The sequence below is a fragment of the Falco rusticolus genome, chromosome 3 (assembly GCF_015220075.1).
Source record: "Falco rusticolus isolate bFalRus1 chromosome 3, bFalRus1.pri, whole genome shotgun sequence".
Lineage (NCBI taxonomy): Eukaryota > Metazoa > Chordata > Aves > Falconiformes > Falconidae > Falco > Falco rusticolus.
This window is the reverse complement of record NC_051189.1, coordinates 43,893,871-43,912,970: the sequence shown is the minus strand read 5'-3', so window position 1 is coordinate 43,912,970 and position 19,100 is coordinate 43,893,871. Positions and strand designations below refer to the sequence as shown.

The window sequence follows — 19,100 nt, the reverse complement described above, 5'->3', positions numbered from 1 at the left end:
GATTAGGAAAAACAGTGATGATCAAGAAGGAGTTTCATCTCTTCTATCTATGATAAACTATTGTTCACCACTGTAGTATTTCAATGGGCACATACAAAAAGGCAAAACAATATCAAAGTGTGGTGGACATTAAAGTGATTTGTTTCTTTTTTAATTTTCAAGAATCAAAAGCCATCATCTGTTTGCTTGTTCTGTCTTTTCTTACCTTCTTAAAAATGGAGGTAACCTTACTTTGCCAAGAATAGATGTATTTATAATCTGTAGTCCTCGAAGGAAGATAAGATTTTAAGAATTTCCAGTGTATATTTACACATCAAAGAAAAAATATCAACATTATTATTTCTTTTTGTTTTCCTTGTCTGTATTGAAGAAAATATTAATGTAAAAATAAAATTGAAATGAACAATGTCCAAAAATAATTTGTACCTGAGAACAGAGAGAAATACTGTATGCTGCTTTTCCAGCTCCCCCTGCAGACTGGACCGTAAGAAAAGTTTTCAGACAATCTGTGTTCGTCCATTCTGTTTTATATGAATTTCTACACTTGTGAATTTTCACTAGCTCTTGGTTATTATTCAAGCCCTTTTTTTCCCCGTGATTTAATTAGTGCTCGATCTAAGCTGATGCATGTCTTTCAGGCTTTGGAGCTTACTTCTGAGGTGCGTTTCTGTGTCTACCACTCCTGAAAATCCTCTTTGAGTGTTCCACTAGGGGAGCTAATATGAGCAGCCTGGTATAGGTAGAGATTAAATCTTACTTTGCAATTCATCAGATCATACAACATTTTCTAACATGAGTTAATATGATGGCTTATGTTTTATCTGTGGGTTGCTTTTGTTGTTCTATTTTTCCCTGAGGTATGCTCTGGCATAATTGTTGTTAGTGAAAGCTTTGCTTTTTTTCCATACAGTTTTCAAGCCATGTTTATGGATTAACAGGAGCTAGAATAATCATGTGTTCAGTCTTAGCTATCATTACCTAGGTATTTAAGAAGCTTCTATAAAGGAGGTTAGACAATAGTGGGGATCAGACTGTAGTAATTCTATTCTTAAACTCACTGTCACCCCACTGAAATCTTGAACTAGTCATTTTTATTTCTGCGTCACAGTTTGTCTGTCTTTAAATGGGTACTGCCTCGTGGTGATATAACAGTTTCATGCATATGTTATTTACATCATGCATGAAGAGAAAGAAGTGATTCAGTAGAAAATAAGTATTTCTTACAGATTGCAGTGCATTGTTGGAATTAAAATGCATTTTCTGTGTCTGTTGCCACAAGGAAGTGGAAATAATACTCTCATTATGTGCGTTCTGATCTAATAAGGAGGGAAAAAATATCTTTTGGCATTCTGTCAACAAAGGACATCTTTCATAATTGCAGTATAGGCAGTGGAAGAATGGTAAAAGGAGTATTAGCATAAAAAATGGCCAAGATTTGCAACATTCTGCTGTTCTGAAAGAAATTTACTTTGGTACCCCCTGCATGCATAATCAGTTTACCTGGGATTCAGAAACCTTCTCAAGTACCTTGTCACATGCCAAACAGATTTACATTGGCTCTAGTCACTGGCAGACATTTCTTTCATTCTTTCTTCTGATTTTGTTACAGCTTCCAAAGTGGTACATGAAATTTAGTGGAGGTGAAGTCATTACCTGATGGATACCTTGAAGAAACACTTCAGGTTACAAGACACCATCAAACCTGAATTTCTTTGCTATATCAAAAGAGGTGAAATGTCGTGTCATCTGCAAGTAGCTCTGAAATTATCCTTAACACTGACAAGTTAAGGTAAAAGCAAATAAAAGCAGTTATTTAGAAGATATAAAAACAAATAACAGAAAGTCAGGTTTACAGAAATGGGGACAAGCCCTCTTTCTGTCTGCTTATTTTAAAGTAAGATGTAAAGGGTTTTCTCACTCCCTGTTATTCAGCTGACAGGCTAGTCATTAACCTAAATATGAAAACTTTGACCCCATTCTTAGAAGAACTTTTATTTTCTTTACACACTGGAGGGAAACTAAATCTAGAGAAAGTCTTGCTTGTTTATCCGGTTCTTTTCTGATGATTTTGTTAAGAGTCTACTCAGATTTAGATCTCCTTTCTCTCCCTCTTCCTTCTTACCACCCTCATCCCCTTCACTTTCCATCATTTTGTTCTTTAACGTTCAAGGTTTAAGGTTGGCTTTATTTTAAACTGTATTCAGTTGAATCATTAACAAGCAATTAATAATTAATATATCACAAGATAAAACACTGTGTTCTAGCCAGTTGTGTTTAAATAATGTGTTCAGTGTTTTTACATATTGAAACTTTCATTTCATTCAAAATTAATACTTAGGTATCTATCACACAATAGACAGCCAAATAAGTAAGGATTAAACTTGGGTTCTTCTTTGTCTTGTGTTGGGGAAGGACAAAGGTTCCCAGATCTCTCCTGTGGACATAACTCATCTGGAGCACTAGTATGCCAACCCAGTCTGTGAGGGATGCTCTGATGACATTATCATTAGGCTACCAGAGAATCTAGATTAAATTCTGTGACCTACAGAATTACACAGGAGTCTGGATTACACCGTTTGTTCCAAATCCTTCATCTTTCCGTTGTCAGGATATATGATCTTTTTTCTAAAGGTCTTGCAGCAAAAACAAAGGAGGGAGAATAAGCCATAACTACGCTAAAGCAGGAGAGGGGGAGAGAGTATGTATGATATTTTCGCTTGTTTTTCTCAAGCCCAACAAAGCTGGGACACACCTCGACAGCATAACACATCAGTCCTCCTTCTTAACTGGTAAAATTATTTTGGGCAACTGGGCAGTAGGGGTAATTATATGTTTATGCTGCTGGAAAAACAAATTCACAGATCTAGTGCAGGCAACGATGGTTCAGATCTGGGCCTGGAAATTAGATTGTAAAATACAATTTTTAATTTCAAGATGAAGGGATGTTGTGGAAACCAGGATCTGAGAGCAGCAGATACAGGGTAGGACTTCAAAAAGCATGGTAGCTAAAAGGTATAGTCTTTTCCAGCATGCTTCTCTCCTCTCCCAGCATAGGTAGATGGCATTCAAGAATTACTTTCTGCAGTCTCAGCCAACAGCAACCTCTATGTATTTTAATAGACATTTTAGTGTCTCTGCTCACTTGTCTCTCCACAAACAACATAAAGCAAAAGTACCTGTAAGCCCCTGTCACCCACCATTAGAGTCCTTTAACACATTTTAAGGTTTATTAGAGCTGTAGTCTCTGGAGCCCTCCACTACAGCTGTAAACAGCACAGCTGGACCAGGTTGGCTCTGGGTCATGCTGATGAAATTGGTAGACAATGCCCCTGAAGCCTGAATTTTATTCAAGTCGAATCCCATAGATTTTAGGAAGATGAAGGAAAGAAAATAAAAATCCTTAGACAACATATACTTCAGGCATTGCTGCTACCATATCATGCTATGTTTTCTGGACATTTTTCCAGTTTTCTGTCTGCTTTTATGGTTTTAGATTTCTAAGCACTTTAAGGTTGAGGCTTCTGCTGCTACCACTGTAAAATATTGTGCATTTCATCATTTAGTTCTAGAAAACAACATACCTTTGAGGCTGCCTCTCTTTTAACTCAAAAAATTACATTTCATTTTGAAAATGTCATTAGTTATACAGTTTTACAATATATTTCTAATAAAATTTATATAATCAAGCAGTTATAGTGTGTAATTATATACTTTCATATAATTGGATATCTATATACAAATATAGTATATAATCATGCAGTTATAGGGGATGGTTATTATCATATTACAGCTATATACTACTGTTAATCTTGATCCTGGTTCCTCTGTCATTGTCTTGAAATACGTGGAGTTATAATTTCTTTGTGCCTGATAATCATAGTCATATTTCTATCTTGCCGATCCACATATGCACACAGATACTGGGATAATATCCTGTTTCTCTTATGTATCTCTCATTCAGTTTTAATGCTTTTCTGGTCTTTAATGGAAGAAAAGGGCTTTACAGTCCTCTTTGAAGAGTATTAAAAATGTTAGTGGCAAGTAAGTTGCTAAGAAGATGAACTACTCATGTTTCACTGTTGGCTCTCCTGAAAATGCTGATGATGACAAAGCCAAGCAGAAAAATTTAAATCAAAATTAACAAATCATCAATTTTAATCAAAAATATTTCAGTCTGCAGAAAATAGCCTTGATTTAAATAATCACTTCTAATTTTATTTTGCATTTGTCCTTGTTTTCCTAAAGAAAGGTTAATCCACATTAACTGGTAACTATTGAAATACATTAATTTGAAGTAAATATAAATTTTATACTCAGTTTGGTTCTAATGTTTAATAGGATGTATTCTAGCAATATTCATTTATTAAAGCAATTATATGTCACAGCATATATTTGCTCAGATGATTAGGTTTTTGATTTCTTACATGTTTTCATAGTTTCTTACAGTTTAATGATGGACAATTATACAATTTAATTTCACTTCCATTAAACTAGGCTTTTATATTTCATGCAGATGTCCATAGCTTAAGCCTAGAGATTGTAGTTAGACTAAAGCATTTAGGTCCTCTAGAGACTATACTGCCTGCACAGGAGAAAAATAACAGACTACTACTTAATTTCTACCTAAGGCTATCAGCAGAAAATACATTGTGCATCAAAAGCCTTGATAATAACATCAACATGGGAACATGGGAAATGTACCCGTGTTCCACTAATAAATCCCTTTGTGCACTTCACACTGAAGTCTCTGCCAGCTTAGCCAAGGTGACAGTTGTTTCCCACACGCTGAGCCTGCTCATCGCCATGGTTTGGAGAATATAAGCAATATTTATCAGTGAGTCACCGAAGAAATAAGGCTTTTGGTATGAAAATAGTGGTGGTTCTGAAAATACTGGATGGCTGCGTCCGAAGAGTATGGCTCTATGTCCACATGGAAACCAGTAACAAGTGGTAACCGTCAGGGATCTATACTGGGACCAATGCTACTTCATATCTTCATTAAAGACATAGTGGGATCGAATGCACCCTCAGCAACTTTGCGGATGACACCAAGCTGAGTGGTGCAGTTGATATGCTGCAGGGGAGAGATTCCACCCAGGGGGACTTTGGCAAGATGAAGGAGTGGGCCGTGGGAACCTCATAAAGTTCAACAATACCAAGTGCAAGATCTTGCACCTGGGTCAGTGCAATCCCCGATATCAGTACAGACTGGAGGATTAATGGATTGAGAGCAGCCCTGTGGAGAAGGGACTTGAGGATTCCGGTGGATGAAAAACTATATATGAACCGGCAATGTGCACTTGCAGCCCAGAAAGCCCATTGTACCCTGGGCTGATATCATCACAAGCATGGCCAGCAGGTCGAGGTGATTCTGCCCCTCTACTCCACTCTTGTGAGACTCCACCTAGAGTCTTGCATCCAGCTGCTGGGTCCCCAGCACAAGAAAGATGTGGATCTGTTTGAGCAGGTCTGGAGGAGGGACATGAGAATAATCAGAGAGAGGGCTGAGATAATTTGGGTTATTTAGCTCTGGGAAGGCTTTATTTTGGCCTTTCAATATATAAAGGCGGCTTATAAGAAAGACAAAAAGGCTTTTTACCATGGTCTGTAGTGGGAAGACATGGGGAAGTGGTTTTGAATTGAAAGAGGTAGGTTGAGATTGGACATAGGGAAGAATTTTTTTAAAATGAGGGTGGTGAGATATTGGAACAGGTTGCCCAGGACAGTTGTGGATGCCCCATCCCTGGAAATGTTCAAAGTTAGGTTGGATGGGGCTTTGAGCAACCTGACCTAGTGAAAGATGTTACTCTCCATGGCAGGGGGAGTGAACTAATGACCTTTAAATCTCCCTGCCAAACCAAACCATTCTGTGATTCCATTAAATATCTGAGTATTTTATGTATTGTTTATTGTCTCCAGAGCAAGATGTGTACCTTAACCACTGTGTGGCAGGATGAAAGCAGGGGACAACAGCCTCTTCCCACAGTTTTCCACTTGATTTTCTGCAGAGTAGCGCTGGCAAGTGTCTTCTGAGATAGTTTACTACACTGGGCTCTGCAGGCAAGACAGGCAGTCCCCTGTACAGTGCAGGGACCCCAGAAGGTTTCTATGCCTTGAAACTCAGCACTGTCAAGACAAGTCCACCTTGGAATCTACATTGCTCTCTGGATCAAACCAGAGGCTCCCATTTATACTTTCAGGGGCTAGTGACTTTTGATGCCTTGGTCATCCTATTCCAGCCACTTCATTGGTCCCTTTGAATCATTACTGAAACTCAAGATGAGCAATTCTCCAGCTCATTTACATCATATTGTCCTTAGTTATCAGGGAACACACATTTAAGTCTATCACTTGGTGCCAGGCCAATAGCCAACATTTTCAATATCATGAAACCAGGCAGTATACATCAGTCAGCTCACTGCAAATTGGCAATTAACATGATGGCTAGATGGGTTCACATGAGCATAACTTTATTAATTAAACAGCAGCTGGGTTAATCAAGATAGCAAAAGTAATTTGTTGGAATAAATATTTTATTAGTGTGTCCATCAATAAAGCAAAATAAGATGTTTTAATTAATTCATTTATAAAAATATTCACAGTGTGGTGGCTGTAATTCTAAGTATCTAGAAACAGGTCTCATCTGTAGAAGGGTATATTCCCACTTTATCACTTCATGTTAATTGTACTGTATATATCAGTTACCCAATTATAATTACTAGTATGTCAATTACAAGCCAAACATTGCTGTATGCCTCTGAACAGCAATACCTGACAATTGATGCTAAAGGGTCCCTTTTCTTTCTTGTTACTTTATTCTTTCAGAAATGTGCATTCTGCCATTTAATTACAAAAATACTTTCTTGGAAGATGGTGGTTTATGATACCTCCCAGCGTGATTAGAGACCTGATCTTTCTTTTTCCACTGGAAAAGACCATGAAATTGTGAGAGGGTGGATGTATTTTTTTATTTCTCCTGGTATCAATAACTAAACAGATGGGGGGGAAATGGTGTATTTTAAAAAAAGTATATGCCATAAACACAACAGGTGGCAGTGATTCCTATCTGAGTGAGGAATATTTATCTACTAATGCTTAGAAAAACAAAGAAATACTGAGAAGCAGAGACGCTGCTGATATTGCAAGAAGGCCATAGATTAGACAAACTGTGTTTCAAACACTGAAGAGAGTGGGAAAAGATTTACTTCAAGGAGAAGATCTGCTGAAAGAGCAAGGTGTAAGCTGTTAGGACTGTTAAAACACCAGGCTTGCCATGCCCCATACTTTTTGGACAGAAGACCTCTTAAAGTAATTTTCCCTGTTGCTTTCTTCTTTATAGTCAGGTGGTTTATTACATACTGGAGTGGAAGTCTCTTTCTGTGCTTTAACCACCTGTCCAACATCTGAAATGTGTGAGAAATTTGCTGGAAGCCCTCACGGATAGATATCTCATTTAATATGCATGTATATGGAGTACACAAGTACATATAAAGAAGGAATGGCATTCATAAAAGTAAAGTTAATTTAATACAGAATTCTAATAAGAAGAAACAACAAAGAAATACATGATTGGGATATGGTAAATAATTCTAAATATTTGATCTTCCCTCACAAACATTTAACCCATAAGCTGTACTACAATTAATTTTTATCTTGTTCATTATTTAATCAGCAGCTTTAATTGGTCATGTTTAGGTAAAAGAAACACACCCAAGTGACTTACAAAGTCAAACTGCAAAACACGAATGCTAAACAAGAAATATTGTAACTAAACAGGTGTCATTCCCTCATGAAAAGTCACGTTTTCTGGTATTTGTGTGGTACTAATGCAGGTTTTTTTTAATCTATGTACCTCAAGGATGATTGTTTTTTTGGTCCCTGGGAAGCCTTTGTATCATAATGCTTCACTTATCATACCTGAAAGATGCTCTAAACTGTGACATTCAAGGGAAAAAATTTGCTTAATCCATCAAGGAGTCTGTAAGGCAGTGCTGGTCCTGGAGGTGCAGGGCAGCACAACCACAAGATCCCATTTTCAGTAATAGCAGGAGGCTGGGCTCCTCTCACCCGCCCACAGAGTCCTCAGCTGGTAAAGGTGGGCTGGCACGGAGCCAGCCAGCCCTGGCTCTAGGTCCCATCCAGCGGCAGGTACCATGATGCAGGGCACAGTGTAGCTCAGGCACAGCCTCCTGAGAGCACCTCCTCCAGAGCTGCTTTGCGTTTAGCTGGCTCAGAGCATCAGGACAAAGTGGTGTCCGTCCACCTGACAGAGGCTGTGGCAATACCACCCTAGTAAACGGGACCCAAAAACGAGCCAAGGAAGCTGCTGATCCTGCCGCCTGCTCAGAGCCAGAGGAACGCTGGGTTCAACTCACTTTCCCAAAAGACCAGCGAGGTGTTTGCCCTGGGGAGGCAGCCCTGACAGGACTGTGCCGCGGGGCTGTGGGAGCTCTCAGTCACAAGTAACTCAGCTTTAGCATACTGTAGCTTAATTCTCCGTGGGGAAGATTAATCCCTTGGAGGAGGATTAAGCTGCAGTGAACTAAGGCCACTTTATTTCTGAATGGGAAAGGCCACACAGGGATTTAATGTACTTTATCTTATGTGCATTGATTTCACAGCTTTAGTTAATTCATCGTAACTTCCCTGAATTCCCTTGTGTGGACAAGCTTTTTGTCTGCAGAGAGGCTTTTGGAGCTGCTTGTAAAGCTCCTCATGCAGCCCAACCAGAAAGCAGGTTGGAATGATTTCTGTGCTTCTGAAGGAGCTTATACCTGTCTAGATACTATTAAATTACCTCTTTCTCAGATGGTTGATCCGTGACACCCTTAAAAGAACTATTTTAATTAGATTTTTTTGAATGGACCAGAGAAAAAGGAGTTTTCTTAAAACTAATCTCTGGGTTATTTTAGAAATCTCTTATGAACAGTCTTTTCAAGGCTTTCAGATAGCACGAATTGTGTACAGCTGCACAAACAATATTTTCTCAAGGATGGACGTGTCTGGGCAGTGCAGTTTAATAGGTTTCCTGGCCCAGTGGGATTTTCTTCTTCTTTGGTGGTAGGCATAAGAAAACATTTTGTCTATATGGAAGGCAAATGACCAGAGTTTCTATCCCCTGATCCTAAAGATCTTAATCCCTTCCTCTCAGTGGCACAAGTGACACAGATCGGGTTGAGGAGGATGTTTTTGTGGAACCTTCTTTGGAAATAATGGTATGATTTTGCTTGTGTTGCCCTTTGAGGAAATAAGCCTGCTCATTTTTTGCATAGTTAATGTGATTTACTGATAAGCCCTTCTGATAAGGTATGTCCTGACGCTGATGAATCCTAACCCAGCTTTACTGTTCAGCTATATCGTGACACTTCACATACCAAATTAAACTTTCGCCAAACAGCTCTTCACTGGAACACTATATGCAGCACAAAACAACATGTCTTGCGGATTCCACGCAAGCTTTACTATGTCAACAAATATTTTATCTTTTTAATACATAAATTAGGTGCTTAGGGGGCCCACATTCATATGAACAAAGTCATGTGAAAACAGAGGCACTGAACAAACAAAGGAATGCAAGTAATAGATGAACATCAAGGTCCAAGTGTTTTCCACCAGTATTACTCAATAGTAGTATTCATCAATACTGATCTCAGTGGGACAGGGTGAGCAAAAGAGAGAAAGTCTCTTTAATTTAGCTGTTTGTGACCATTTGCACTGAAATCTACATATAAATACAGGAAATGGAAGCAAATCTTCTTTAAAATTTATCTGTGATGCTTGTATTTAATACCATTGTACTAAAAGCTTAACAAGTGTTCAATGTGTTCTAATGATTGCTTTTCCCCTTGTTTCATACAGCTGATTGGATTTGTGTATGCCTGTTACGTGATCAGTATTTTCATGGAGGAGGAGGACAGCTGTAAGTACTGATACACACCTCTCCATCTCTGGAGCCACAGTACCTGGGGTGAGACTTAGTCTTGCATTAACTACCAAGGCGAAGAACAAAGTTTGAAAAATGGCAGAATCTGACATTCATGTACTTAAACAATTGTGCTCAAAGACATACTTATTTTGGTAGTAACACCTTATCTAGGTGTCAGGATTGTACTTACTAAACTTCTTCATAGAGTTCACACCATGAACACCTTGCGTGAGCCAGTCACTCTGCTGAAAACTGTGTGATCAGTGTTGCATATACATATATATATATATATAAGTCTTTATGTATGTACATTTAAATTTGAATCAAAGCTCCTGAAGCCATTTAGTCTGTTCTTTCCAAATGACAGCTTTATCAACAGTAAAGTTAATGGAGATGACAGATCAAGCCATTTACAGTGTGCAGTATCGCTCTTATCAATGATTAGACAGACCTGTTCAACACTTAGAAGAAACTAGACCACACATCTAAAATGCTAACCACATGCTCTTAACCTACCTACCATATTGTTCAAGAAGTTTCAAAATGTGCACACCTTTAAAAAAATATTTATTGAAAGTCATTAAATGGACATTGAAAAAATCTGAATATGCTGAACATTTTGGTAGGATGCTGTGTGAAAAGAGATTGTGAGGATTCCCTAACAAGGTCACCATACCCGCATGACTAGCATGGCAATTGGTAAAAGCAGTGGTGATAATGGAATAATACCGGATGAGCAAAGAGGAGAGGATACAAGAACAAGTCTATTTAAAAAAGGGACAACGTATGATCATGTCAGTTACTTCCTCTTGTACATGAGGAGTTAAGCAGTAAAATATCTTACCTCTAGGTGAAAAAAAAAAAAAAAGGGAACAAATGCCAATACCATTTTATGGCTTTAGGATAAATAACACATGAACAAACTTTTATTCGTATACTTTCATTCATAAATCTCAACATAGTTTTGTTTCTTCACAGAATAGCACTAGTGGATGAAATGAATATAGTAGAAAAAATTAATTCATTTTGTAGGAAAGCATTTGATAATATCTGGGAAAGTCTTATTGAAAAGGTAATTCAAGTAATTCATGACTGTGATGGCAAAGCAGACTTTTTGATTGAAAACAGTGTGAAAGACCATAAACAAAACACTCTTCTATTGCTACAAATTGTACAACTTTCGGTTCTCCATCATAATGTGACAGATATTAGTGTCAAATCTATTTTAACACTTTCATTTAGATTTCTAGAAGGAAGAAAATACATCAAAGAGATTCTCAGATAAAACAGAGTGGGAAGGAGTCATAAGCATGGTGTACACATAGTGCACCGTGAAAAGGTGCAAGAAGCCTGGACAAAGACTGGTGCTGGAAAGGAGAAATATGAACAGTTGGAGAAGCAACATGAAAAGTAGGTCCTAAGGAGGGGGAACAGCCCCGACAACACTCGCTTGGAAAGCTGGGAATTGCCAGTCAGTCAGGAACCAGTAACACAGGGTAACAGCAGAGGACAGCGCAGCAGCAAGGCAGCTTTGTAATTTGGGATGTATAGACAAGAGGGTTTGGTCATTGATATCCAGAGACAACTTCTTTCCGTATGGATGTGGTGGGTCATGATGGTAGCTAGGGCTTCATACAGATACCTGGAAACTTCGTTTATAAGACAATTGTAACTATATTCCTGGAACAGGGAGGCTTCATTAACTTATTAGGAAGGCTGGCAGACTGATAAGGAAGACACAAACTACACTGCCTTTAAAAGAGTAACAGTGTGTGTACATGCATATCCACATGCAAACACAAATATATCTGTACCTGGGAAGACAGACTCTTCACTTTTTACACAAGTATGCTGTATTATTGTTGGTTTTGTTTAGTCCTTTATAGCGTGCTTCACACATCTGTGCTTTATGCATGTGTGAAAGAAAGACAAAACTCACACCAAAGAATACAAGATCATGGAGAATGCAGTCACCTGATAAAGAGTATGTGTGGTTTATATTCAGGGCCTCACAAGAGGGTTATTGTCAAGTTAAGGGCCTTTTTCACTTAGAAAACTTGTCTGTTTCAGAAGAGTTGGGCTGAAGTCTGTCTTTGACATCCAAGGCCTGACCCACTTTCTTCTGACTGTGAGCCCACCTTACTGTCTTTTGAGATTTTTGTAGGGTATGATACCAATGGACATTTAAACCACTGAGAGTGGAGAGCAGCTGATATATTTATTAACCAGTAAAATACATCAAGTGCTAAGGTGATCTGGTATGTAAAACTAACCCAGTGCCTGTTTTCCACAAAGGAATCAGGTATCTGCATTTAATTTCTGCTTGTCTTCCAGAAATGCCAATGTGGTGTTTTATTGTAAGTGAAAATCATCTCACTCATTTTGGAAAGTATGATGTAATTTAGCTCAATGTCCTTTGTTAGGAATAGGCAAGTTTGCCGTTTTCACTTGTACCTTTACATAAAATCTTCTAGACTCCTGTGTGAATAGATATTTTTAATTAGCAGAGGATGACCTAGGGCAGGGGCCAGAGCAGCGTGCTGGAAGTGGAGCAAAGAAGCAGAATAGATACAGATAGGAGATTTTACAACAGTGGAGGGAAATAATTTCTGATTTGTTACTTTTTTTATTCCCTTCTAAGATCTCAAATCCAATCCAAAGCGACTAAATAGCCCTTCAGTATCTCACTTTCTGCTAACCTGTGTCTTAATGCCCATTTGTGTTTTAGAGTCCTCTGTGCTTATAGATAAATACGTTAATGACAAACGTTAACTCATTCATAGCAATGCCACAGATATGTTTTAAGTGGAGAATCATTTGTGTAAGGCACAGTGGAAAAATGTTTCGGCCTGGTAATTAGCTGAGAAGAACAAGACTTACTCTGTGAAAATTCACATTGCTAACTTGCAGCATAATGAAGAAAAATGTATTTAAGAGAGAAGTACCGTGGTGCTTCCAAACAGTCAGGTTAAAAGTAAACAGTGATTACATCAGGATAAAGATCCAAGAAACTGCAACAAAAGAGCATTTTAATGCGATGCAGCAGATTCTTTTCTTAGGTAGATGCAGCTATTCTATCATATTTTTGCAGTAGTTTGCACAGAATAAATCCTCAGCCATCTGAGAGTCAAAGCCTCCCTAATTAAATATACTCTGCAATATACAGTGTATCAAGTTAACCCCAGTTCTTGGTCTGAAACCTGTCAGGCAGACTTAAAAATTAATAATAGCTGGCTGTTTAGCCTCTGTGCAGTGCTTAAATGGATTTTGAGCCTGACATTTCAGCTGATGGACACTTTTCTGAACAGTAATAATGCTTGTGGAAACATTTATTTCCAGCAATTGCTCACCTTACCTACATTTCAGATCGTAGTTAACTTTTACTTAGAAGGGAGATGATAGCAGGTCAAAAGGAATGAGAACGAAGACATGTAAAAGGTATACTGCTGTAGTGGGGTTAATACCTTCCATCATTCATCCTAATGAAAAAGTCTATTTATATCTCTTCCCTTCATTTTTTCATTTCTTTCTCTGTAGATCTATCAATCTATATAAACCCTTTTGAAGGAACAGAATATGTGAAATCTGTAATCATAAAAGCCTGTCACTATCCTGTTTGTGAATCATTTTCTCCTAAAAATGAAGTCAGAAGCTTGTTGCCACCTTGTCAGAGATACTGAATGGTTTTAATAAAGCAGAGCCTGGAGACTAGGCAAAATACATTGTTAAAATCATTATTAAATTTCTAAGTAGTTTCTGGACTTTTTTGAGAGACAGTTGATGGAGTTATTGCTGCTCAATACTAGTTCATAAATATGACATTGACACATGTCAGAAGTGATAGTTCTGTACTGTATGTGAATTTCGGGGGTGGAAGCTGAGTTGCATACAAATTGCATAAGGAAAAAAGTGTTAAATCAGAGGGGAAGATTTGCCACAAAACTACAATTGTGATTTCAGCATTTATTATCAAAACAAGACTGAAGCACCAAAAGGTCAGTCCAAGGAAGCTCAAACCTCTTCCGTGCATGAGCAAAGATAAAGAGCTTTCATTCACCACAGAGGAAAGCTTTATCCCCTAAATGAAACCACAAGAACAAAATTAATAAACAAAAAATGTGGGGTTTTTTCACTCCCCTATGTTAGTTGTACTCACAGCTCAGCTGTACTTTCAGAACAGAGAGGAAGATGAATCTGTTTTTCAAAAGGAAGAGTTTCCCATACTGTGGTATCAATAGGAACCTCCATATGCCATCATTAGACAGTATTAAGTAAAGCAAGATACATTATTACCACTGCTGAAAAACTACTGCCTTGCCTTATCTGGCATATGGCATTACATTTATACACACCATAGAGCATCTGTTGGCAGTAATCAAACAAGAGAGAAAGAATATTTTCCTCACATTTAATTTAATATTTGTAGTTACACAGTTGGTCCAGCTGTGATAAATTTCTTATAAATGTACTATTTTTTGCAAAATGAATGAAGAACTAGCAATAGATAATATTAGGAACAGACCCATATATGTTCATATGTGTGATTACCTTGATATATAAATATGCAGTTTTCCTTAACTAAGGACTTTTTGGGAACCCACTACTGATATCTTTTCAACAATTGCAATTGCCCATGTGGTTGAGTCCATTTACCTTCTAGTAAATATAGGTTTTATCATAAAATGGTGAACATCAAGGATGACCAAGAAGGATGATGCTGCACTACATTTCTGTTGGGCAATACAAGAATCAAACAGCCCCAAACAATGACTATCTTAAATTACCTCGCTGAAAATGAGGACTTAGGAAACTTGCCAAACAGCAGCCAGCTGCACAGATCATCACTGGGCTTTAGCACTCACCACTCTCACCTGTAGGCCATGAGGACTCGAGATACTGAAACAAAACGTGTTGTTACTGACCAACAGATGAATATGTTTGACAGAGACTTTTAAAATTATAATAAATTTTACTGCCTGGCACTGAAAGAGTACTATAGCTGCCAGGTTAACAGCATTCTCCTGGCTTTGGAGACTATCAGGATTTTTGGAAGGCTTGAAAAGCCATTTGCATCTCTCTGTTCATCTGGACAGGCAACCCAAAACCCCAGAATTTTGATATACTAGTTTTGGTAAAACAGCAGCATCAGTTATTTTCTCCAGACATAGACTATATGTATTGCTAGGCACAGAAATGTAATGAATCTATAACAGAAATGTATTCTGTGTTTATTCAACTGAACAGTTTTCTAAAAATAAACGAATGTGGGCTCCTGCAGAGATGAAGAGTCTAACATAGCTGTACTCGAATGTGGTCTGTGACATGTGGAAAGCCAGGGAGCCCAGCCAATGCCATAAAACATCTGGCTGATGATAGGTAGGTGGTTCCTGCTGTTCCTTGCATTGAGGTGCTGCCCACATTTCAGTGTGGCTGTTCCAGGGAGTGACTCCTTCCCTGCCAGCAGCTGCTGTCATCACCTTGCAGATGCCACTAAGAGTTGAAGAAGAGGTTGAAGTGTGATCAGAAATAGCACCAGGAGTATCCAGGGGCTCCCTAAGTTCAGCTGTGACCCGGGCCAATCCTACCAAACATTTAATGGAGACAAATGTCAAGTTACAGTTTCTGTAGGCTTTAGAGGTCTGTCCAGCTGGAGTTTGTTGATTAGATGCAGACTTACCTATTTACTATCCCACCTATACTGGACTCCACTTTCTCCCATACAGGAAACATAAATTATAACTTCTTATTTTAACAACACTCTATAGTCTTACAGTCCTCCAAGTTATCATTAACCTTTAATGTATGAATGAACTGAAAATGCGTGCTCACTTCTACGCTAAACTAACACAATGAATTCTGAAGTATTTAATAAAGGAAGAAATATAGCAAGGACATTATGCTTAATTTCCACTACATACTATATCAATTTTTCTTTTTTTTCCTATTTTCATGAAGTTATTTTACATTGTCTGAGCAAGCATTTGTTCTAGATCCTACAGAAATGAGTGCATAGATATAAAGCACACAACCATGGGTAAAACCTCAGAGGTGGTGTAAAATAAAAGCATAACCGTATGGAAGAGGAGCAGCCAGTGAAGAGGGATCTGGAAGAAGCAGAGGGAGAGGAGAGAGAGAGAGAGAGAGAGAGAGAGAGGTTGAGAATCTGACCAACGGTAAAAGACTTGTTGCAGCCTGCTAGCTTGTTTGTGCTGCAACAAAACAGAAGAGAGAAATTTTTTCCTGAAATTCAGAAGGGAAGAAGCACCTCAATCACTTTAGCAAAATTTATTTCATTATTTCTTTCATCAAATTAATTAACAATTAATTTCATTGTTATTTCATTAACAAATAATTATTATCTGATATTCCCTGGAATATTAGTAGTTGAGAGCAGTAGTGAACACATGGTGCGGCTTTGCAAAGCCCCTGTGCAAGTGAGAAAACCCAGTGAGAGTACCCAGAGCCAGCTGGCTGGCACTACAGGTGGCTCCGCACATTATACGTACTTTCATCTGCTTCATACATCGAAACAGTACTTGGTCATTTTGATCAAGTCAGAGTTACCCACTCATTCTTTTTTGTACAAAGTTGAGGGAGAGTTTAGGAGCATAAGATTAAATATTTTTTTAAAAGATCTCTTGTATACCAATGAATTGTGTGAGCTTTCAGATGCCAAAAGGTACAGAGCTGCAATCAGTTGCTTCCATCCATAATTTTGGGTTCTGATTATAGAAATATGCACATATATATAAAATGGATTAAATGGGACTTCAGGAGTACAGATGAAGCATTTAGAAATATCTGTATGGAAAGCAAAATATTTTTTGTGCATTATTTGCACAAAGTACTAACACATTTCTCTGAATAGAGCAATGTGTCACAACAATATTGGTTATATGTTGGACAATTTTTACCTGTTTGAATAAAGATATATACGTGTATATAATATGTATATATGTGTGTAGATGGATATGTATATGTATATGTATATGTATGGTTATGTGTTTGCATATGTACATGCTCTGTTTCAGATGTAGTTATATACAGACTCCCCTTAGCTTTGAATTGATTTCCCGACTGATAACTAGAAAGGAGAGTTTTAAAACACTAGTTCACTACTACCTCATAAATTTCTGTTTTGCAAATGTAATTCATTTCTGCCGTTGATGCTGAATATTCAGACTAGATATAAGGAAGAATATTTTTACAATGGGTGTGGTGAAACACTGGAACAGGTTGCCCAGAGAGGTGGTAGATGCCTCATCCCTGCAAACATTGAAGGTCAGGTTGGACAGAGCTCTGAGCAAGCTGATCTAGCTGAGCATGTCCCTGCTCATTGCAGAAGGGGTGGGACTAGATGGCCTTTAAAGGTCCCTTCCAACCCAAACTACTCTCTGATTCTCTGAATATTATATGCCATATCCCATATATATACTTATACACACATATATACTTGAAACACAATTAACTTCAAATAGAGATATAATTACAATCACATAATTTTCCTTAAACTGGGGATCATAACTTCCTTTATGGTTTCTTGGTTTACTACCATAGTAAATTTATTTTCTTAATAAAATTGAATTGTTCTGATTATAGGGGATATATGATTTACTGAGAGTTCCTTGACATTTCTTAGGTGCATGCGTTGCATCGCCACTCCCAAATACTCAGTATGCCCTGTTTTTAAATAGTTGATTTGATTCAGGCTTCTGCTTAGCTCATTTAATATTGATTTTCTTTTAGTCTCCACCTTCTACCTCCTTGGCCTTTCTGTTTAAATTAAATCTGCTTTTAAATGGATGGTACCCCAAACCCCAGTTGCCAGCACCTTAGCCTTTTCACTTAAATTGCATCTGTTGTTAAATCAGTCTTACTCCAGCACCCAGCATCCCTCTCCCGAGCTTTCCACTTGACATCACATGCAGGCCTAAGTGGTGCCTGTTCCTGTCCCTACCTTTCACCCATCTTCTCCATTAAAATGAAACCTCTTTACAAATCCATTTTCCACTTCCAGTACTGATCTTCTTCCTTCTTCATTTCTAAGTGGCCACAGCTTTGTGTCTGTTTTAATTTGTGGAGCTTGAAAAGAAACTTATAAAATTCCCACTCTTCTGGGTAAATGCCATCTCCCCCAGGTCTTAATTTTCATGCAGATGAGTAGTCCTACTTTCTGGGCCTCACCTTAAGTAACATCCATTTCATTGTTACTGTTGCTTGAGTGCTAATTTCTCAGTTAGCACATCATGCCTAAGAGCTCTGTCTTGTAATATCTGCTGCCTTTGGTGGTGTGCCCATGTCCTAATGCTGTGTACTGCATCAGGGAGGGTACAGGATTAATCAGGCTTTACACTGGGCTGTAAGTTACCTTGGAATCTGGAGATTCTGTGAGCTAAATTGAGACAAGTATTCCCACAGCTTCCCGTTATACATATCTCCACGTGTTTAACACACTCAACAGACTCGTGGATGGATTAGCAGTTTAGGTGGCCAGAGTTCTCAATGCCTTTTCCTTTATGCCCATGTTTGGCCTGAGAGAGTGATGGTGAGGTTTCATTTTAGAAGAAAGAAATGTCCTCCCTTTTTCCTTACAGACAATAGCTCCAAAAATGAAAACAGATCCATGCAGATCAGGTCAGCTGAGAGATGGCCACTGAATTTTCCTGAAGATGAGGTTTATTCACAGTTCCTTTCTAACAATATTAAGCTTTGAAATACAGCACTAAAAAAGCCAAAGCTGCTTATTTCATGTTTTAAGGAAGTATCCATTACAAAAGTCATACAATATGGGGCCCACTGTATGTACTGGATCCCAGTGTATGTAATCATACATTGTAGCCTTAGAGGCTATTCAAACAACCACTTTGCAAAGCAGCTACTGTATGAATTCAAAAGAAGATGGCTAACCAGCACAAGTCAGTGAAGTACTTTGAACCAAGCCACAGATTTCAGGTCACAGTCCGGTAATTTTGGAAGATCATTTTATTTGGTAATGTATACTTTCTCAAAATGAGGCAAAATCAAAAAACTCAAGAATTAACTATCCACATTCTTACCTATCTTTGCAGATCTCAGCTCCAAATCTCATAAATCTAAAAGCAAACAGCATGCTCCACCAAGAAAAGTTGTCAATTTTGTTTGGAAAAGATGTTGATTGTTGATGAAATAAAAGTGA

At 38.1% G+C, this 19,100-nt stretch overlaps 1 protein-coding gene across 1 annotated transcript in view; it reads left to right on the top strand.

Moving 5' to 3' along the window:
- The window catches only part of NKAIN3 (sodium/potassium transporting ATPase interacting 3), a 367,274-nt gene that overhangs the window by 333,748 nt on the left and 14,426 nt on the right, over window positions 1-19,100 (top strand). Inside the window, 1 exon segment of the mRNA XM_037382143.1 lies at window positions 9,859-9,919. Within this exon segment, the coding sequence (XP_037238040.1) occupies window positions 9,859-9,919 (61 nt within the window).